Here is a 23,536-nt window from a genome sequence, read left to right on the forward strand (position 1 = left end):
GCCAATCGGCGCTTGCCACTGCCAAACGGCTGGCGTACCACATAATTTCTAATTTAATAAATCTCGCCAATCGGCGCTTGCCACTGCCAAATGGCTGGCGTACCACATTATTTCTAATTTAATAAATCTCGCCAATCGGCGCTTGCCACAGCCAATCGGCTGGCGTACCACACACATTTCTAAATAAATAACTCTCGCCAATCGGCGCTTGCCATTGCCAATCGGCTGGCGTACCACTCAAAATTATAATCTAATACCTCTTGCCAATCGGCGCTTGCCTCTGCCAATTGGCTGGCGTACCACACAAAATTATAATTTTATAACTCTTGCCAATCGGCGCTTGCCACTGCCAATTGGCTGGCGAACCACATAAATTTCTTTATAAATAACTCTCGCCAATCGGCGCTTGCCTCTGCCAATCGGCTGGCGTACAACATAAATTTCTAATTTAATAAATCTCGCCAATCGGCGCTTGCCTCTGCCAATCGGCTGGCGTACCAAACAAAATTATGATTTAATAACTCTTGCCAATCGGCGCTTGCCACTGTCAATCGGCTGGCGTACCACACAAAATTATAATTTAATAAATCTCGTCATCGTTTTTAAAAATAAACGAACTTACTCCATGTATAATCCATTATTATATGATAATGTAAGGGTAGTAATTGTGCACGTTTTTGGCTGTAATATGATTTCACATATTAAGTACAGATATTTCAAGCAAGTCTTTAAATATATGACTTTATCCGGAGTCTTATGGGAGGCAACTCTTCCGGGCATGTAGGTTCTGACCACGCGGTGTCTACGCAATTATTTACTACGTCATCAGGAAAGCACGTGGAGACATTCTCTCTGCATTGGATTTCGGCGAAGCAGGTCACGTTTTTTAGTGCTCTTACAAAAATATTTTAACAACTGATTTTAATTATTTTACCATTGTTTTATTTGAATATAACGCTTTATAAGTCAATTTACGGTACTAAATAGAATTTATATTTGATTTAAAATGCATATTTAGAGCTAATTAAAATTATTTGTCATGGACATTGTAAATGCCAAAATGGGTCCATTGTAAATGGGTCATAGAAAATCTAGGTCTAGATAAATTATCTCTTAATTTCTTTATGAATATTAATTTATTCAGTACATTTTTGATTTGTTTAATCTAGTATTTATCCTAGTATTTTCTGGTTTTTGCTAGAAATGCCGCGACAAAGGAAATCATCAGGGGGTAAAAAGGCACGTGGTGATCAGTTGACCAACCGTGTTTCAAGAGTTAGACGAACTCAAGTTGCTGACAATCTTTCTCAGTTATCACAGAACATGATAAGAAATAACACATCTGTGGAACCAATGTCAAATGATGACAATTGTTCATATGATCCCACCAGCAGTGCTGCGAATAGTCATCCTATTCCTACAATAACTCGATAACAGTTCGAGCAAATGTCTTGCAATGCTCCAACATTTCAATTTTCTACTGGGCCTCAATACCGACCTCAGGTTACGCATACTACTACTTCCGGTGCATACCAAATGCTTGATTACAGCGGGGCACCAAACAGTACTTACACTTCAACGGTACCCGCTGCTTATCCACCACAAATTTATCCGGGTTCCAGTCTTGTTACATATGAGAACACCATGTATCAAGGAGTGACAGTTCCTGCATATGGTAATCCTCCACCTACTGTTTGCCCAGCCAGTGACTTAAACTTATAAATGGTCAACTGCATGTAACCCAAACAACCAAAAAACAAGACATTTTGTCCATTGAAAAATGGACAGATGCTTTTATGATCTACATGAGTATCATTCTCATAAAAAATCCATTCTTAGCAAGAGATCTTCTACAATATTGTAACACAATCAGGTCAGCCTCAAAATTAAACCCGGCTGGATGGGGAAAATATGATCGCCTTTTTCGTTATAAATTAGCTCAATATTCAAGTACAAAATGGTCATCGGTTGATGCCGAGTTATGGCTTCTAACCATGACAAACAACCATTCTTTAGACTTACAGTACAGTAAGCCTTGCTTTGACTTTAACAACAAAGGTTATTGTACGAAATATGGATGTAAATACTTACACAAATGTAAAATTTGTTTAGGTCCTCATTCTTTTATAATTTGCAGAAGTGGCCACACAAGTAAAAAAATTGGGGACATCTCGGGAAATCCCCCGAGATTTCCAAGACCACCACAACATCCAACTGCATTTAATATCCAAAGTAAGGGACCTAGGTCATTCGCCGATAGACCCTTCACGCCTAGAAATTTGGCTCCAAGAATATGATTTGTGTATAAGAAATTATTTAATAACAGGTTTCAGAGAGTGGTTTAAATTAGAATATAATGGACCTCGAAATTCTTCATATTCCAAGAATCTTAAATCAGTAATAACTAATCCTTCAATAATAATGTCAATATTAGATAAAGAAGTAGAACTTGGTCGAATGTTGGGACCATTTATAAATAAACCGTTTGCCAATCTCCGTATTAATCCTGTAAATTCAGGTGGCATGCGTTTAATTACACATTTATCATACCCATACGGTACTAGTGTAAACGATTTTATTGATATCGATTTATCATCTGTTCAGTATTCAAAATTTGATAATATTATAGATATAGGACCTGGTACTTTGATGGGCAAACGAGACGTTAAGTCCGCATTTAATTTGTGTCCTGTTCATCCTGATGAATTTGATCTTTTAGGAATATGTTTTAACGATAGATACTGGGTTCAAAAAATGTTGCCCCAAGGCTGTTCAATAAGCCCAGCAATTTTTGAAAAGTTGTCAACTGCTTTGCAATTTGCGGTATCAATACATGGAAAATCAAATAACTTAGATCATTATCTGGACGATTTTTTCTTTGCCGGAAAATCTAGCACTAATGATTGTCTGGAATTAATGTCGGCCTTTGAATATGTTTGTAATGATATCAGAATTCCAATCAATAAGAACAAGTCCGAAGGTCCAGTGACAATTTTAACATATTTAGGTTTAGAAATTGATACCGTACTTATGGAAATACGCGTACCAGAAGATAAAATTATAAAGGCAAAAAACATTATTTCAGAAGTTTTGACAAAAAATAAAATCACATTGACAGTTTTACAGTCTATTCTCGGAATCTTAAATTTCTTTACAAAAGCTATCCCTGTTGGCAGAACATTTAATTGCAGGTTATATCAAGCACAAACTCAAGCAAAATTGCCACACCATTTTGTGCGTCTTACTAAAGAATTAAAAGAAGACCTTGTTATGTGGTTAACTTTTTTAAAACTTTTTAATGGGACATCAGTAATGGCTGATCAAAATTGGATCTCAGATCAATGTATAGAATTATACACAGACGCCGCTGGAAACAAACAATTGGGTTGTGGTGCATATTTAAATGGGGAATGGTTTAATTTCAAATGGCCTTCGATTTGGCAAGATGAGTTATTTAGAGATATAACAGTTTTAGAATTAATACCTATTGTGTTTGCGTTTTTGATATGGGGAAACAAATTGAAAGGAAATAAAATAATACTGCATTGCGACAATATGGCCTTAGTTCATATAATAAATAAAAAGTCTTCAAAAAATAAGAGAGTTTTAATGTTATTGCGACATTTAGTATTGATTCTTTTGATTAATAATATTCAAGTTAGGGGGGTCCATATATTTTCGAAAGAAAACGGTATTTGTGATGCCATTAGTAGATTTCAAAACAAAAGAATTCAAAAACTATTACCACAGTTTGCATGCAAAACCCCTCTCATGATTCCTTCTGAATTTCAGTATCTTATCACCACGAAATTATCCGGTTGATACAAGGATCTATTGCAGACAATACTCACAAAAGTTATAATATAGGATTAAAGTCATTTGAAAATTTTAGAGATTATATGCATTATGATAAGCAATGGCCTCCAAGCGTCCAACAGATACAGGAGTATATTGCATATTTGTCTCACAATGGTTATGCTTATAGTACAGCAAGCTGTCATGTATCTGCGATATCATTTTCTTGTAAGATCAATGGTAGGGCTGATCCTACCCGCTCATTTGTTGTTAAAAAAATGCTGACTGGAATGAAAAGATTGAATAAGAGATCAGATGCCCGGAGACCAATCAATTTATCTTTGTTAAATAAAATTTCAAATTGTCTGAAATTTGTTTGCAATTCAGATTATGAAATTGTGCTTTTTAAAGTAGCATTTCAACTTGCTTTTTTCGGGTTATTAAGAGTAAGTGAATTAGATTTTGGATATAAAAATCTAACAATCTTTCCAAACTATGTACAACTGTATTTAGCTTCGTCAAAAACTGACCAATTCAGGAATGGAGCCACAATACAAATAATATTTTCTCAGGATATGGCTTTGCTAAAAGATGCTCTTTTATATTATGCTACGATTAGACCAAATATATATGGTCAATACTTGTGCCATGCTAACGGCAAGCCTTTGACACAGTATCAGTTTAGGCAAATTCTCCGAAAAGCAGTTTTATTGTTAGGTCACAAAAATATTTTTTTCCAAACTCACTCCTTTAGAATAGGAGGTGCAACATATCTGTACAATAAAGGGATCCCGGAGAATGATATTCGTACTTTTGGACGCTGGAGGTCAAATGCTTATAAAACCTATATCAGATTATAAAGGTCAATCTATTGAAATTATAGGTAACATACAAGTTTGGATAATTGGGTCTTCGATCATCCGAGACGCCTTCTATCATACACAAAATGTGAATTTCCAATTACCAGGGGTTGACATATTTTGGGAATTCCAACCTGGAATGCGAATTTGTCACTTGCAAGATATGATTTTTGACTTGTTAGGTAAGCACATACCACCTAACTATTTAGTCGTCCATTGCGGAGGAAACGATATTGGACAAAGTCCGTTAAATAATACTGAACTACTAGCTATTCAAACCATACAAGAAATACAATCAGTTGATGCAAATATCAAAATTATATGGTCTCAAATTTTACCGAGATTGGTTTGGCGCAATGAGATTAACCATACAAAACTTAATAAAGCCCGCCGACGTTTCAATACTACTCTGTCCAAATATTGCATTCAAACTGGTGGTGCTTATATAAGATATCCACAAATATCAGAAAATCGAAAATATTTATACAGAGATAATGTTCATATTTCGGAAGCAGGAAATGATATTTTCATAAGCAATCTTAAACACGGTTTGAATGCAATCATATATGGTGCTGCTACGTGCTTTCCTGAAAACTAAACTTGTCATTGACTGACTCGAAATTTTGTATTTAACAAAATGCAAGAGAAGAAATTGTATATCAATATTGTTATCGATATCAAAGATATATTTTTTATATGGTGGCAAATTTGAAAATTTGTCATGTAGTTACACTTTCCATATAGTGATATTTAGTAGATGTGGCATCCGAATCCGGTGTTGTATATATATTATATTTCACATGCATGTCCGAGTCCGGCATATTTGATTCTACCGAATTCCGGAGTTTCATAAATACCTGAATGGTTTTTTGTATATATATATATATATATATATATATATATATATATATATATATATATATATATATATATATATATATATATATATATATATATATATATATATATATATATATATATACACCTCCGTAACTGGCGTGCAATGCTAGTTGCTAGCTTGATAAATATATTTGAAGATGAGATATATTATTATTATAGATTATTCCTGGATAAAAATGCCCTAGTCCTTGGCAGGGCTCGAACCTGGTCCGAGCTATGGCATTCTAGTGCTTATTTTATCAATTTGTATAAGAATATCAAGAAATTTGATAAATTATACTTGACATTATTTGTATTGGCCATAATGCTACTTGTTTTTACATTGTAATTAACAGTCAGTCAGAGCCATACTACATGCCAAACTTAGAACAATAATATATTAAAGAGAGTTTAAAGGTTACATTTGTTTTATTAATTCATTAAGGTAATAAGATATCCGGATAAATGATTCAACAACTTATATTATAAACAGGCACTTAAACATAACTGTCTATATTTAAGAACAATATGTATAGGATATCGACCGAGTACGAGGTCTTTCTGTTTAGGAAAGACCTGGTCACGAATTTCATGTGACACCGAGAGCGCGTAAAACTATTGGCTTGAGCAATGGCTGATCCGAGCAATTGATGTTATGCATAAAAAAAAAATCTTTAACACAGCGCATATACAGGTAGGCTTTTATCAACGTTCTGCTTAAATACAAAATATATATATTGCATTTAACTTTGCTTTTCCATTTAAAATAATAATAAAAAAAGCTAAATGTGCAATGTGTCAATAATAAAGTGAAGAGGTCTGTAATGGAAGGTATGTTAAAGAATGAATAATTATGTTGATAGTATTTCTTATCAGATATCGCAGATTCTAGGACATTTGCCCTCGGACAGTTGTCCTTTCGGACGTTTGCCCTCCCCCCTTTTTGCTGTTGCGACTTGTCACTTGTCAGAGATCATCTCGTGTATAGATTTTTTTGTATGTCAAATGGAAACATTATAGTTCATTTATTTATGGATGCTACTTGATATTCACAAATTTGCGCGAGAGTTTTTGTGTATTTAACAGGCGATGAATTTTGGTAGCAAACACTTCAACAATTAAATATGTTAACACTTTTAAAACAGGGAGGGGCATTTCCAAAGATATGAGGGGACAAGTGACCGCCACTGCAAAAAGGGGGCATCAATCTGGGAGGTCAACTGTCCGGAGGGCGATGATCTGATACCCAGCAAATCAGGAAAGACTTACATATGTATATTGCTGGCAAGTTTGAGATACATGATCCGAAACTATATTTCATAACAGATTATAAAGTGTTCTGGAATAAAATATGATCGTTCATCATAAATATTTTTATACTAAACATATAACTTTATTAAGAATTTTTCAAGAATTTTTGAATGATATCCGAATAATACATTTCTATCGTTTCTATCGATATTTGAAATACTAATGGAAGATGTTTCCATTGTAGACCAATCCACATTAAGTACATGTATATGCATATCTCTATTAGCAAGGTTTGGATTCTTGAACGTTGTTGTGTAGAATTCTTTAAAACTAAGCCCTAGCTTCGATGGTTTTCAAGGGAAATCAGTTTTGAGTTTTCTCCGGCAGGATAAAGCCTACATCAAAGAGAGGGGAAGGGGTTAACGGGGAATTAACAATCTGGTTGATCGCCGGATGGGAATGCTTCTAGGGACTTTGCTATTAACTGTGTGTAGCTGCGGTTTCTAATGTAAAGCGTATATGAAATGGTGAAAAGTTGTGAAGCGGACATATTTTTGGTGAATGTTTTCGATATGAATTTTTGGTACAATTTACTGTGAATTTTCTAGAACGTTTAAGATGTTATGGATTAGGTGTTTAAAATCGTGATAAGTATGCTGTGATTACTGCTATAGTTTCATAGAAATGAACTTGAAGCGTCCCTTTTTATATATTACAACAGTTATATGAATGACAGAGGAACCACTTAGATTACTATTCGTTTGAAAAATGACGCGATTAAATAAAATTTAATGTTAATTGTATCTAACTTTGATATGCTATCCATTATTTAAGATATTGTTACGAGCCAGGCGTAACGAGAAAGAAAAGCCAGCAACAAACTTATAACAATAACAAATTTATGACAGAAAATTAATAAAGAAAATCAAAATAACAAATTATGTGTACAAATACCTGAAGTCCAAATAAAAATGTAAAATTAAAATGTCTTATCTGATCCTGGAATGATCCTTTTTGAATAGCACAGTTAAAATCCAAGTTAAATCCAAGAACACTTTAGAATAAATTCCCACAATAAAATCCACAAGAATAATTTATTTTAAAATCCAAGCTCCAATAATTCACTTAATATCCAAGTTGAATAATACTCCAAATATATTGATGACTTAAAAGGTAACTGATGACTTAAAAGATCACTGATTACTTAAAAGGTAAAAGTAATGAAAAATGTCACTTTATATATATTAACTAAGAAAATTCCAGAAAAGTCTATTATGTTCTAAAGTAATCATAATCTAGCAACTTCAACAATAAAGAACATTCCAGAAGTTTCTATCTAAATATAATGCATGAGTTTTCTACAACAGTTAAGAAAGTTCTAGTACATACATGTAGTTAATGTTCTAAAAATAGAACAATGATAATATTGGAAATACCAACTGGTCAGATATAAATTATATACATGTAATATGTTGCATACATAACAATATAATGTAGGGATGCTTGAATAATTGTCAAGTGCATTCAATAAACATTATCTTGTTTAAAAATGTTTCCGATTTTGTAAGACAGGAACATTATGACAATCATATACATTTTATTATTGATTGCATTTCATGTTTTCTTTGTCTGCGCATAGGCAGGTCTATTTTTTCACGTGTTTTTCATGACCGGGTCTGTCTGACTAGAACAGACCTATGCACGTGCAAAAGATAGACCTCATAACGGACTTTCTTTTGTTTAAACAGGTCTATCCGAAAAATATAGACCTGTCACAAACAAAAGAGGAGGTGGGTAAAGTCGGTTAATTTGTCAGATCCAAAAAAAAATTTGTATACTCAAATATTGTACCAAAATATCTTGTCTTGTGGTAAACTCAAAATATCAAGAATGTATATTTTGGGTATACTGCTATTACTAAACAACATTTGCCAGAACGGTGCTGATGGCAAATGAGGTACAATTAAAACTCCGTAACCATCCAGTTATTTCCCCCTGAACAATTAACTACTAGTAAAATGGCATCGACTTGCTCTGTTCCCGGAACCCAGAGCAAAGAATTAAATCTTTTAACTTTTTTTTTTTTTTATTAAATTTTCTTTATTATCCAGTTCGTACAAACAATACATTTCATACATTGTACAAATTTACAAACATATTACAAATTGTTTAATTGCAAGAATAAACAATGGTTAAATCAGAAAAAAACCTTAATAAAGACTAAGTAGATTTAAACTGATTTAACATGGTTGTAAAAATGGAAAAGTAATCTAGAGCATGATATATGTAATTTTAATTATTTATAGTTATGTTTTCATTAATAAAAAAGAAGCGTTTCATAGTAAGCGTGTAAATAATATTTAATAGACTCCAGCCAGTCGCATATGTTTATGATGTGAATATGCTCCATTTGTTGTTATGGACATCGACCTTATTTTTCATTTCAGCAATGAGTCTTTCTAAACTAAGTTTATATCTAAGATAATTTAAAAATTCACTGAAGTTTGGTATGGTTTTCTGGTATTTATTTTTAAATATAAAATATTTACCTAAGAGTAAAATATAGTTAATGCAGTTTGATTTCATATTATTTTGAATGTTCACATTACACAAGCTGACAGTTTCGTATGATACCAAAGTTGTGTTTGTAGAATATTTTGATTGTAAAAAAATCCTGATTTGACACCAAAATGGTTGAATTTTTGAGCATTCCCAATATAGATGTACATTAGATTCTGGTGCCGAGGTGCAAAAATCGCATAACATTGACTCCACCATATTATATTTAAAGAGTTTTTCATTGTTTGGCAAAATACGCATAAGATATTTATACTGAAAACTTCGAAGTTTGGTATCAATCGTTATGTTTATTGATTTGATGGAATATATTTTTCCATTCAAAGTTGCCTGAGAGTTCAGCTTCCCATTTGTTTTTCTTGATGATTGTTTGTTGTTGTTTTCTTTTGAATAAGCATAGTATAAATAAATCGGCAGGTTTTAATTTGAGGTTTTAATTTATCAATTAAGTAGTTATTAGCTTTGTATTGTATCCCTTCAGATTTTAGTTTTATTTTCCATTCTTTTGGTATGCATTTTATGAGTTGATGATAGTTTAAAAAGTTTGATTGGGCTATGCCATAAAGGTTTTGGATTTCGTTAAAGCTATAAAATTGTTTTTTCCTATAATCGTATATATGTTCGATAAAGATTACACCTTTTTCCATCCATTCACAGAAAACAAATGGTTTGTTACTTAGTTTTTATATTCGTGTTTGTTCCACTTATATTTCTTTAAAAACCAACATTCAATTTTATTTCTTTATTAAAAGTTTTCATACGACCAAGCCACTGAAGTTAGGGTCTTTTAAAAATGTAAGATCTTAGATATCTAATTTTCCCAAATATCTTTTTATGTGTTAAAAGATTACATTTAATAATGAATTGTTTTCCCATATGTTATTTAAACCCCATATTTTTCATTAATAACTTTAACCCATTTTTTGAATGTTTGAATGCAATTTTAATGCGTTTTGTAAACCCCAGGAGGCCGTTTTAAAGGATATATTAAAAAACTTTCAATGTTTTAACATTTTTTTAAGCCCCCATTGGTTGGGGTAATATTTTTGAATAAATCTTATCTCCTTTGATATTTTGTACTGGTTTGTGTTTGTTTCCCATAAAGAGAAGTTAAATCATGAAGCTTTTTTTTTTTATTTATGATTTCTTGGTCTGGGTTATGTAAAACTGTGAGAGGATAAATAAGTTTGGGCATTGCAAAAGTTTTAAGAACGGTTATTTTTCCAAAAAGACTTAGTTTCCATCGTTTCCATTTATGCAAACATTGATCGAACTCTTTCAGTTTAGGTGTTAAATTAGTATTAAGCATTTCGTCTATGTTATTAGTGAAAGTTATACCGAGCGTGCTAGCTTTTTCAGATGTCCATTTAAAATTATTGTCATTGCAGAAATTGATATGAGTATTTCTTAAACTTCCAAGTTTTAAAACAGTACATTTATCTTTATTCAATTTAAGGCCTGATATATTTGAAAACTTTTTTTAGTGTTGAAATAAGTGTTAAGAAACGATCTTTTTTCTCCATCAGTTATAAAACATGCATCATCGGCAAAAAGTGTTTGTTTAAGTTCAATGTTTCCTATCTTAATGCCTTTAATATCTTTATTTTTGGTAACTTCATTTGAGAGTAATTCTATACAAATAATAAATAGGTAAGGAGATAAAGGGCACCCTTGTCGCACGCCTTTTTCTATTTTAAAGAAACTGGATAGATGACCATTATTATGTATACACGATTTAGCATCTTTATAAAAAAGGCCAACCCAATTTATAATATGTTGAGGAAATTTAAATTTCAATAAGCATTTTTTCATAAAGTTATGGTCAAGACTATCAAAAGCTTTATTAAAATCAGAAAAAAATATTAACCCTTTTTCATTTAAATTATTAATATATTCGATTGTCTCTTGTAAAATTCTAACATTTTCCCCAATATATCTACCTTTGATAAAGCCTGTTTGCTCTGGACTGATAATATTTGGAAGTTTGGTTTTTATTTTATTTGCAATTGCTTTTGTCGCAATTTTGTAATCTACATTTAGTAAAGAGATCGGACGCCAATTATTTATTGATAACGTGTCTTTGTCTTTCTTTGGAAGAAGAGTAATAATACTTTGTTTTTGAAGTTCCGTAAGATTTCCGTTATCATAAGAGTAGTTTAGAGAACTAATAAGATATTGTTTTAGATCATTCCAAAATATTTTGTAAAAATCAGCAGTTATACCGTCACTTCCAGGACTTTTGTTATTTTTCATGTCTTTAAGAGCAATTCCGCATTCGTATTCTGTAAGATGACCATTTTCTACATATTCATTATTTTGTTCTAAAGTATTTATTTCATTTGCGAAAAAGATAGAATCTTCGCAATCTTCTATTTGTAAGTCTTTTTATATAAACGTTCATAAAAATCTTTAATCTTAGTCAAAATTTTGTTTTGATTCGTTTCAATGTTATTACTATTATCTTTTAGTTGGCTAATTATTTTTTGTTCAGCATTTTTCTTTTCAAGGTTTGCAAAATACTTTGTGTTTTTCTCTGACCCTTCCACCCATTCAGCTTTGCTTCTTAGCAGGATACCTTTAATTCTTTTGTCAATAAGATCATTAAGTTTTGCTTTTTCAGATTTAAGATTTTCTATTAAAATATTATTACTTGTATTTAACTCAATTTCTTTTTCCAGATCCCTAATTTTAGAATTAATTTCATGCTCATTTCTAAGATCATTTTTCTTTTTAATGCTAGCGTATTTGATAGTTTCATCTCTAATTCTGCCCTTAATTATTTCCCATAATACGTTTGGATTGGCTTGGTCATTAAATGACACTATTTCTTGTATTGATGATTTTATTTTATTTTGATAATCAGTGTCTAAAAGTAACGAATTGTTAAGTTTAAAGTATCCTGGGCCCTTTTTACATTGAATAAACTTTAGATGCATAATCACAATAGAATGATCTGATTTATAACCAGTTTTTATTTGGAAGTCTGTTACTGAATTGAGAGCACAAGTGGAAAAAAGAAAATAGTCGAGTCTGCAGAAAATTGGTGGGTTATTATGAGAGTGCCAAGTAAAAAGTTTCCGTTCTGGATTAAGTAGTCTAAAAACATCACAAAGATCAAATGTATCAATTAGTTCATTAACCTTTTTAGAAGTTCGTTTATTTGTATCACTTTTACCGTTTAGTTTGTCTAAAGAATGATTAATAACAGTATTAAAATCACCGCCAACTAGTAGTATTTCGTCACTAAATTTATCAAGATTGGTTTCTAATATATTGAAAAAATTGATATCGTCGTTATTTGGAGCATAAACGTTGAATATATTTATCACCTTTTCCTCAATTTCTAGTTTAATTCGTTGCATTCTGCCCACAATAACTTCTTGATATTCTAAAATTTTACAATTACAAGACGTATTAATAAAGATACCGACGCCTAAGCTGTTTGTACTATTTCCGCTTAAGTAAGATTTTCCATTCCACTTTGCCGACCAATTGTCTGTATCATCAGTGTTTGAGTTATAATGAATTTCTTGCAATAACGCTATTGAAATTTTTTGTTGGTTAAGCCAACACAGAACGCGGTCACGTTTGTTTGTCGATGCTAAACCTTTTACATTAAAAGTACATATTTCAGTTGAAGACATATTATATTGACTAAAGATTCATTTGTAAGTTTGTGTTTACCGACTGGAGTCTATAATGTTCATTTTTTAATGAGTTTATCATCAAAATTTTATATATCATGCTTAGATGTATAAACAGCAGATAGAAATACATAAGTAAAGAGATTATATTGAAATACCGTTTGTTCTTTTACATGAATGGCAAAAAGTTAATAAGTACAATTTTCCGTAAGTTGAATATTTAGTTTCAGCGGTAAAATCTATTAATAAATTTATTCATGGATGCTTTATTCGTATACACAATATTTCCTTTTCTAATTTTAACAATCATCTTTAAAAAAAATAAAGCGATCAAAACTTGACAAAACAAAGAAAAAAAACAAACAACACACAAAATCAAAACAAGTCTATCAAAAATGTACAGTATGTCGATATAGAAACATGTATTCATAATCTTAATTACAATATGTCGAAGGAGTTTACAGTTTACATATATTTGTTTTAATCTTCATTGTTACGAATTTACATTACACCATTGTATTTGTTTTAAAGACATACTTGACGAGTTGTCTTACACCGGACAGTATTTTAGTAAAAAAGGAAAAAAAAATATATGAGCCAAAATTTGATAAAGGTAATCAAATTTTTTCAACTGCTTGCCTGCTTGCCTCATTACTATATCATTTTCCACAAGACAACTTTATGAAGAGATGTTAAATATATCAAATAAATATTTATATCGGAAAGAAAATATGCATTTACATGACTTCTAATATACAATATAATTAAATAGTTACTTTTGGTATCTTGTTTAAAACAAGTATGTTTCTTTATCTGTAGAAAAGTATACATGTGTAGTTGTGTACATATAAACCCATCTTAAAATACACGAGAAAAACTTGTGTCATACACATACATCTAAATATTGTAAACAAAATATAGTTCAAATACTGTATATTTCTTCATTTAAGACATGTGAGTGAATTTATAAAGTGATTATTTCCATTTGTACTGCTCTTTTCCGAAACGAAATGATAAGAGTAATTAATGGAATTATAACATATAACAGTTTCTTATTATCATTTAATGAATGAAATCAGTAGTCTCTAGAATTTTATATTTTTTACATGATTCACAAGAAACGTTTTAAGACATGTGAGTGAATTTATAAAGTGATTATTCCATTTGCACTGCTCTTTTCCGAAACGAAATGATAAGAGTAGTTAGTGGAATTATAATTATAACATTTTCTTATTATCATTTAATGAATGAAATCAGTAAGTCTCTTGTATTATGTTTTATACATTAATTTATGCAAACTTAATGGAATTTGTAATTTATGTAACTATATCTAACTGTATACAAAAATCTAATCAGTGGTTTTATAATGAAAACAATTTGTTTTATTAAAGGCAAATGGCTTATGTAATTATGTGAAATATCCCTTTAAAGGAAGAAGCCTAAATATAAACAAATAAAATCAAATATATTTCACATTGTATCATTTTGATTTGCTAGTTATGTGGTACGCAGAATATTTTATACTTTACCTGCAAGTTATAGTTAAAAAAAATATACATGTATATACATAAATAATATCTACACGTGCGTCAAGTATCAATGGTCTAAGGGAGGTAAAAAGCCTAATAGAGATTCAATGTACAAAATACTGTTATCTCCCTTGGTACTTAACTTTGTAGTCACATACATGTACTTGTTCAATGGAAAACAATAATACATTCTTTTGTTATAGATAGCACCGCAAATATTGAAACAGTACTAATTTTGTGTAAATAAAAAGTGTGTATACTCGTATAGTTAAAAGAAGAAAAGCAGCAAAAAAAAAGTATATTTTCGCAAGGAAAGTTAAAAAAGATGAATTGGCAAAATTAAAATATTCGTTCATGTTTAATTATTAGATGACATTTTAAAAGGATTATATATCGATGAAATTTGGCAGAATATAACGTTCATGTTCACGTTCGTATATATATATAAGTAGTTGTTTAAATCGTAGCTAGATTTCAAAAAAAAAATTCAGTGTTTTATAGTTCAATGTTTCAAATATTCTGCGAGACGGAAGAAAGATTTCAAACGCTGATCTACATCTTAAGCTAGAAATTTAAATAAAACAAAACAACACTAGTTCCTTTTACTAAAAACAAAAACAAGTTTTTTAAATGTAGGTTTTATATAATTTAATTACAAATTTTCGCTATAAAAATTTTTTGAGGCCCGAAAGAAAAGTAATGGGGCGGTTTTGGGTGCGGGGCCCTGGTAAAAATCTTAAAATGGTACTGTCCCCGTTTTGGGGAAAGGGCGGTCGTCTTGGGCCCCCCTTTAAAATTTTAAAAAGACGTAAATTCCCCTTTTCCTGCCTTTTTTTTCGGAGTTTTTTTGTCCCCTTTTTAAACACAAACGGATAGGGACCCTTTTTTTTAATTTTTTGGTAAAAGGGCATCGTTTTTATAAATTGAATTTTTGGGGCAATTGTTTTTCTGTTTTAAAAAAAATGTATCCCTTTGGTTTTTCCCTCCCAACAAATTTTTCTATTAGCCTTTTTTTGCCTTTTTATTTTCCCCAGACGATGTGCGAAAGTCAATATCATGAAATACTTTAGTTCGAAAACCAGTTTTCTCTTTAATTGTGTTTATAACAAGTTCCGTGGTTATTTCTGATGACTGACGGTTTGTGTCTCCATTAAGACCAGAAATGCGGATATTGTTGCGACGCCCATACTGCTCAAGCTCATTTGTTACCTTATCAACGTAGAATTCGTCAGATTTGACGCGATCTTTCAGACGTTTGTTGTCTTCCGTTAGATTCGCAATTTCAGAGTCTTTTTTGGAAGTTTCCTTCTTAAGTTGTTCTATTTCCTTTGCTTGATCCATGACGTCGCTTTCTAATATTTCGATTCTGTGAATAAGCGGCTTTAACAGATCATCTTTGAGTTCACAGATTGTGTCTTTGATGATTTGTTTAAGGAAGCCAGTGTCATTTTTGGTCAGCATATTTCCAAGCTTCTCATTAATAAGGGTCAACTGCTTTTCTACGCCAATGCTTGAAGAAGTCTCAGCTTCAGTTTTTGCCTTTTTCCCTTTTTTACCTTGTTTAGCCTCTTTGAAGACAGAATAAAGGCTGCTTTCCTTAGCAGGCGTACTTGTATCTACTGTCTTTAATGTCTGGCCGCTCACTCCACTCGAGTCGAGGTCACTCAGTGACGCAGATGCGGGCCGCTTTTTGCTATTTTCCTCACTCATTGTATTATTGGAGATTAACGGTAAACAGCTGATCGGATAAGTTTGCGTCGCAGTCAAGCGTGACGAAATTTTGGACAAGATCTCAGTCCGTTTTCACAGATCACTGATTATCTTATGAATGTAGATTATACAATGCAAAGAATGAGAAGAATGTACTGTCAACAAAAGTCAATTCAAAAGCGAATAAAATAGATTTACGCCCCCCCGCGTTTTGTAAAAAGGGGGTTTTTTTTTTTAAAATTAATTTTTAAGGGGGGTTTGGGGTCAAAAACTTTAGCGGGCCTGACTAATAAAAAAATCCGTTATACTTTTTTATCAAAATTTTTCCACAAATTGTAAAAAACTTACAAAATTGGGAACAGAACAAACTGGTAAATTTTTTCCGAGAAATTTCCAAAAAAATTTTTTTTCCCAAGGGGGCCGGGAAAACCCAGCCCTCTTTTTTAAAATTTACAAAAAGGGAAAAATAACCCAAAACGGGTTTAAACCCAGAAAAGTTTCCCCGGGCGTATCAAACCCAAAACATTGAAAAAAAAAACTTTCGTTTTATAAAAAATTTTTTTTAATTTGGGTTGGGAAAATGATTGTAGAAAAACCCCCCTCTATATTTTGGGCGTTTTACCTTTTTTAAAATTTTAAAATAAAAAAAAAATTAACAACAAGGGAAAGGTTAAACCCTTTTGGGTTTAAACTCCCCCCCAAAAAAAATTTTTAAAAACCCCAAAAACAATAGTTTTGGGAAAATTTTCCCCGGGTTAAAAAAATCGGGAAATTAAAATTTTCCAAAAATAAAAATACCAAACTTTGTAGAGCAAAATATATAGCAGACAGCTCTCGTCATGTTGAACTCTTAGTTTTTTCATACTCGGACCAATTTTTTAAATAAACTCCTCTTGACAAAAGAATTATGTAATTTGAATATTACTTTTCTGATACTCGAAATGAAGAAATTCATATCTATCATCTGATGATAAAGGGATATTCTGTACAGTTGAATAAATCTACAAAATCATACTCATCTTTAACATAGCGTTCATTTTGAATTTCTGACAGTGTCCGAGTCTTGGGTTTTGAACCAGTTTTTTGGAACGGCAGACTGTGTATCTGGCTGAAAACCGCTGAACCCGGAGAAAACCCGCTGATAAGGCAATTAACTTCCGTTGTATTTGGACTTCAGCCCGGAAGTGTCCCACTTCTCAACATGCGAAACCCATCCTTCTTGTTGAAAGAATCGAAAACACATGACCTCGATTTGAGTAACAAAAAAAGAACTAGGAGTATAGTACAGGTTACTTGGCGTAGACACTATTAACGGTCTTATCCTCGCCCTTTGTTTAGAGCGCGTACGACTTCCACTTTATGAAAGTCGTCGTTGAATCTGCTTTCACTTCCTGTCGAAAACCTCCCTAAAACGGTTTGAATTGATTGTCAAAACAGTGGCCATACAATCAAACAATTCTGTGTTCGAATCTCGTCTGCCGCTGGAAGTGGCTGAATTACTCTCTCGTTAATTCTTCATTGGTAGCCATTAATATTCAGTGCACGATAGAGTAAAATAAACGTGTGTAGCAATGCAGAAAACCACGAATGATATACACATCTATCCGACTTTATTATATATTACTGACGAACGAGAAAATCGTGCGTATCATATTCAATGATTTTCAATACAGTAAAACTTCCATTACCTTAACCTAGGATAAATAATTATATTTATATTAGTATTTTAGTATTTCACAAACAGATTACATGTGTTTTCCTAAAATTAGTCTACATAAAGCAAGTGCCTCAAAGGCAAGGCCAATTTGACCTCAGTCTCATGATTAGTATTATTTGTGTAGAAGACTAAATAATTATCTTTTTAGAGATCGGAAGTTCATTATAATAGTCTACATAAACTATGTGATCCAAATTTTGGGGTAACTTTTACCCCAGGTTAACGATTTAAATCACATGTGTAGGGTTCAACTAAGTAATGCAACATGCCAAATATCTAAGCTCCTCTGAACCTTGTAGTTTTTACACGGTAAAACTTAAATAGGTTTTCTAAAATCTAGCGATCCCCGAGTTTGTGCAAGTCTTGGTCCAAGGGGAATGATTAAAATCAGTTGTGTAGAGTTCTACAAGGAAAATGCAAACATGCCAAACATCTAAGGTCTGGGCATTGTTAAACAGACAGAAATAAAATCGCAAAAGTGCAAGCTACTATTCACGCCGTTTAGCACCGGCTTCAGCAGTATTCAACATTTAAACATGTAATGGTAAAATTTTTAATTTGGAAGCATTCGCCGATGTGTTCATATGGCGGTGATCATTGAGTCTTCAATGTGAGACATTAGAAGCGCTTTATATTCCTATGTAAGCCTATATACCGTAATTCAAATGACCCCCTGGGTGGGTGAACTTTGATCTGAGGAAGTCAAAACAATTCGTACATAGTATCTATTTAATTAATATTTCTGCTAAATAGTTAAATAATTTACTTCTATCGGTTCAAAAGATACAGAGTGGACACGGAATTGAGAAATTCATAATTAATACGTATTATAAATAGGACTTGTATATGAGCATGAAATTATTTATCATGGAGAGTGCATGACATGGTATGAAAAATCAATAGAATTGACTATAGTCATCCAACAGCACCAGACCAGGTAGATAGAAAAATTATTGTTTAGCATGGAAGATCACGTTACACTCAGCTTCTAGGGGACGCCACTCATGATATACTGCATATGGTGTTTAAAATTATACTGTAACAACTTAATAACCTCTTTGTCGAGATTCATTGCTGAAGAGGCTACTTAATATATATAAACTATAATAGAACTTTAATAGTAGAATACAGAGCATATGAGGTAATAGCATTGTTATTAAATGATATCAACAATTCTTCTAGCATATTTTGAGTAGTTATGTATGGCGCTATAATGTATATTATTCCCGCGGCTTTACCTCGTAATTTACAATTTTCATTAGTAGAATAATAAAATATAAACATTATATTAGTAATAGAAAGAGCACCGAAACACGAGGCTATCTGATTTGTACGAGGGGGCTTAGCCCCCGAGTATTAATCAGATTGCCGAGTGTTTTGGTGTTCTTTTTCTTTTGTATCATAGTCAAACATAAAAGCACGTTCCCTGTTGTCACAATATGAAACCCCGGCAAAAATGAACCAATGAACGGACATCTGAATATGACATTTCTGTCGCTTTCCCTTTCTCTGCCGTCACAATATGTAAACCCCAGCAAAAATGAGCCAACCAATGGGCACGCTCTGGAGTGCGGGTAACTAATACCCGCACTCCAGTTAACGCACTGTGCATGTATATGTATACGATTTAACCCTGACACATTTTCAACAGAAAGGTCTCCAAACTATGATACAATGTACGTATAATGTGGAATTACTGGTTACTCTGTTAAAATGCATTCATAAAACATAGAATCATCGTTATATATATTTTTCTAGTTACGAAAAACCTTATTGTTGAAATTTTATCGGCGCTCTTGTTGCGTTGTAGTAGATGTTACTGAGTTGCTACGGCGTCCTTACTGCGATGCCACTACAATTCTGTGGCGATGCTTTTGCGATGTTTGCGATCTTACTGAGCTCACCTGGGCGTTCTCAATTTTCTTTGGACGCCGTGCAAATGCCACCCTTGTGTTACAGGGGTTATAATGACAGGCTTTTTGTCAAGTATCCTCAAATCTAAAAAACGTTTTCTTTTCTAGATTTGACTGGGTGAAATTAAAGTTTTAAAGAACCCATACACATTTGATCAACTACATGTTCTGAATACATGTAGGTCAATGTCTTATGTTTAAATCATAATGACTTACAAAAGAATGATTGGTTGTCAATATTATACATCTATATCAATTCGAATACATAAATGTAAAAACGATTGTTATCTATCTTTCATAAGAACTACCGCAAGACGTAAAAACATACAGCCTATTTACCACAAACGTGGAAAGGAAATATGGTTGCATTTTCGAGATAAATAAAAATGCAACTTACAGATACACTCAGGTTGAGAAAAAGTTTGCTTCTTTCCATTGTATCAAAATCAAGCATCTTAGACAGAGTTATGTCCCCTTTTAATAATGATGGGATATTGAAATAGGCTGCACCGTCAAACTGTAAAAAAATATTGATGTCTTTATTCGTATGTATTATGTTTTAACATATATCAATTCAATCTATGACACATTCATGCGTATTTTATTGTACAAAGCGTATTACCTAACCAGTGGCTTGTGTAAAGATAGAAAAGATTGCAATTTTGTTACGTTTTCCATGTCTAAGCAATTATTAAATAAACACATTACTTACATCAGTTAAATTGTACTTCTGAATGACAAAAAAGAAACTTTTATCATTTTTATCATTTACGACGTCAACATCATAAACCTTTGATCCCAGAGCAAATACTAATGAACCCACAGCCAGAGACTAAACATGAAAAAATAATAATATTGTTAAATTGAAAAAAAATATGCCTCAGAAGAAAATATTGAAAGACACTGACGGTCAATGATATTCTTATTTAAGATCAGTGAAAAGAATCGTACATTGTATAACTTGGACAACGGATAAGGTAAAATTTAGATACGAAAGAATTATCAAAGAAATGTATCCACTCATCTAAAACTGTCATACGTATTTTGTCCCGCATTTGAATTCACAAGTTACTGTGTTATTTTGGTAAAGTGGCTCTCTTCAAAGAGAAAAGGTTTCCAGTATATCAAAGAAATAAATAGCGTTATGTTGAAAAAAAAAAAGAAATAAAAAACTCGGCAAATGATTAAACTCTTACCTCATTTAGTGTCACATTGTATGGGGTGTTATTAAAAACTGGAGGAAATTCATTCACTCTGGAAACGAGTACATACACTTCATACTGAAGTAAAAATAAAATTTTAATATTGTTTACAGTTATTCTATAATAAATATGTATTTCTTCACTGATTGTCTTTAGTGTTTGATTTTTTTTGTCAAATAGGATTGCAGTATATCAAATGAATAGTAACACATTTACTTTAGTAAATCGTCAAACTGTTAACCAGCCTAGTAAATCGACTGTTTCTTAAAATAATCAAAAACATTAAGCTGGTTAAATTTATAAGTACATATTTACAAAATTAAATTGGTCGCGCAGCTCCGCCGAGCCTGGCCAATTTATTTTTTTTTAGTTTTTTAGATACGTACCAGTAAACTTTAACCTATACTTAAGGTATCACTTTTTGTAGTCATAATTACGCATGTTTAATATTTATTTCTAAAACAATAAGAAGCAATAAATACTATCAATAAATACAGGTATATAATGGTACAAGCAGATATATAGCATTAATTTTTGTTCTCATCATGGTCTTTCAGATTCTGTTCTCATGCAAGAATTGTTTATACGAGTACATCCACAAAAAGTATTTCAGATTTGCTAAGTGTAGAATTCATTTTTCTATCTTACTTTTGTATATATCGATCACCCATCAAGAATGTAATCTGGGTGGTTCGAACAAGGAGCAGTTCACTAAAAATTTCTTCTTTTGGACAATATAGATACATGTGTACTGATTTTATTTCCCTATGGAGTATGAAACATCGAAAATCTTCTACAGTAATGTCAATAAAATTGTTCAGTGTGAATTTTTCAGTGTCATAAACATATACCACTGGCATTATTAAAAGAATAAGGAATAGTTATTAACCTGGTCAGAGTCTGGCAAAACGACGTCCAACTTTAAAGATGTTAGTTTTTTAAACCTTTCATTTTTAAGCGTTATATATGAACAATATTTTTATGTACTATTCTAGAAGCTGCAGTGTCCGACACACACATAAATCAAAACAACAGAAACACGAAAATATGACGGTGAAAAGTTGAAATAATGGAACCACGGTGGTGAAAATAAAAAAAATTCTAAAGTTCGATAATGAAAAGTCGAGAAATAAAACGAAACCACGATGGTGACAACTCGATATCGTTTTATGTTTTCACTATTTTATCATCGTGGTTTCAACTGTTCATCATCGTACATTCGACTTTTCATCATCGTGCTTTCAACTTTTCATTATCGTACTGCCGTATTTTCGCCTTCTTTTTAATCATACGCATTGAATGTCACTTTATATAAAGATATCATCCGATTCGGTAGTCCGTGTAAAATAAAGCAAAACGCACTAATAATTTTGCCCCATGCTAAAACCATGATCCAAAACCATTAACATTATTATTTGTTTGCAATTGTATCTCTGGAAAAAACATTTTCTTAAATCGTCATCCTTTGTTATGTCTCTGTGCGCATGCCAGACAGGAAGGCGAGACAACGATAGTGAAAAGTCGAAAATACGAAAGTGAAAAGTCGAAATAAAGAGACCACGATGGTGAAAATTCGAAATAACGATAGTAAAAATTCAACAATACGATTATGAAAGGTTAAAGATACGTTGGTGAAAGTCGCAATAACGAACGGTCGAAACAACTACAATAGCACCATCGTTCTTTCGACCTTTCACCGTCGTGATTTCGTTATTTCGACTTTTCACAATGTTATTTTCGTGTTTTCGTTGTTTCGATTTTTTGCAGCGTTGTACCTAACGGGACACCATAAGAAAACAACGTTACAAAAGTCAATGTCGATGAAAATTTAAATTGTTAATATTCTACCAGTAACAATATTATCTTATCGTATGTTCAACAATATATTGACAAAAAGTATTTGGACAAATATTGACAAACCATTTTGTACTTTATAAGTGAGTTCAATGTTTTAATAAGCATTTTAATCAACTGCCACCTTTCAGTGTCTTTTGAATCAGCGAAACATGCGAACAGCTGTTTTGTAGTTTCAATCATATTGTAAATAAACCGTTTTATTTATCTTAAAATATTTAACGTTTAGTTATATGATAAATCGGGAAATGATTTTAAAGAGCATCGTTAAATTATGTCAAAATATGAAACTGTTAATCTTTAGAAATTAGTGAACTTTTAAAAAAAACGAAATACTTTTAAGACCTGGCACTTGCCGATCGGAGCTTCATCGCGTTAGATATTTAATATTTTAAAATTAAATGTTTCTCCTCATTAAAAGAAAGAAAATACACTTGTGCTTTGACTTACTTATGAATTTGATCTGGGAGGGTAGTGATACAAATAGAATACTTACAGGAATTCCCCCACAAGTGACAATCAACTCTATATCTGTTATATCCGCTCCATACTGAAATATAAAGCTACAGTAGAATGTGTTAGCTAAGAGGACTACATAGATACAT

The 23,536-nt window shown here is 31.9% G+C and overlaps 2 protein-coding genes across 2 annotated transcripts in view; one reads left to right on the forward strand and one right to left on the reverse strand.

Annotated features, from left to right (window-relative positions):
• Positions 1-23,536, reverse strand: part of LOC132731526 (protocadherin Fat 2-like) — a 50,833-nt gene that overhangs the window by 10,170 nt on the left and 17,127 nt on the right. The window lies entirely within an intron of this gene.
• On the forward strand, positions 1,717-5,555 carry LOC132731525 (uncharacterized). The gene is made up of 2 exons (XM_060717717.1): positions 1,717-2,232; positions 4,679-5,555. Exons 1-2 carry the CDS (start codon positions 1,797-1,799, stop codon positions 5,251-5,253), a joined length of 1,011 nt encoding a protein of 336 aa, XP_060573700.1. The 5' UTR covers positions 1,717-1,796; the 3' UTR covers positions 5,254-5,555.

The sequence above is a fragment of the Ruditapes philippinarum genome, unplaced genomic scaffold (genome assembly GCF_026571515.1).
Source record: "Ruditapes philippinarum isolate M1 unplaced genomic scaffold, ASM2657151v2 ctg824_1_1_1_1, whole genome shotgun sequence".
Lineage (NCBI taxonomy): Eukaryota > Metazoa > Mollusca > Bivalvia > Venerida > Veneridae > Ruditapes > Ruditapes philippinarum.

Coding starts and splice junctions, on each gene's coding strand:
- LOC132731525 (XM_060717717.1), top strand. CDS start 1,797: ATGATCTACATGAGTATCATTCTCATAAAAAATCCATTCTTAGCAAGA. Junction 2,233..4,678: donor AACTGCATTTAATATCCAAA/GTAAGGGACCTA, acceptor TTGAAATTATAG/GTAACATACAAGTTTGGATA.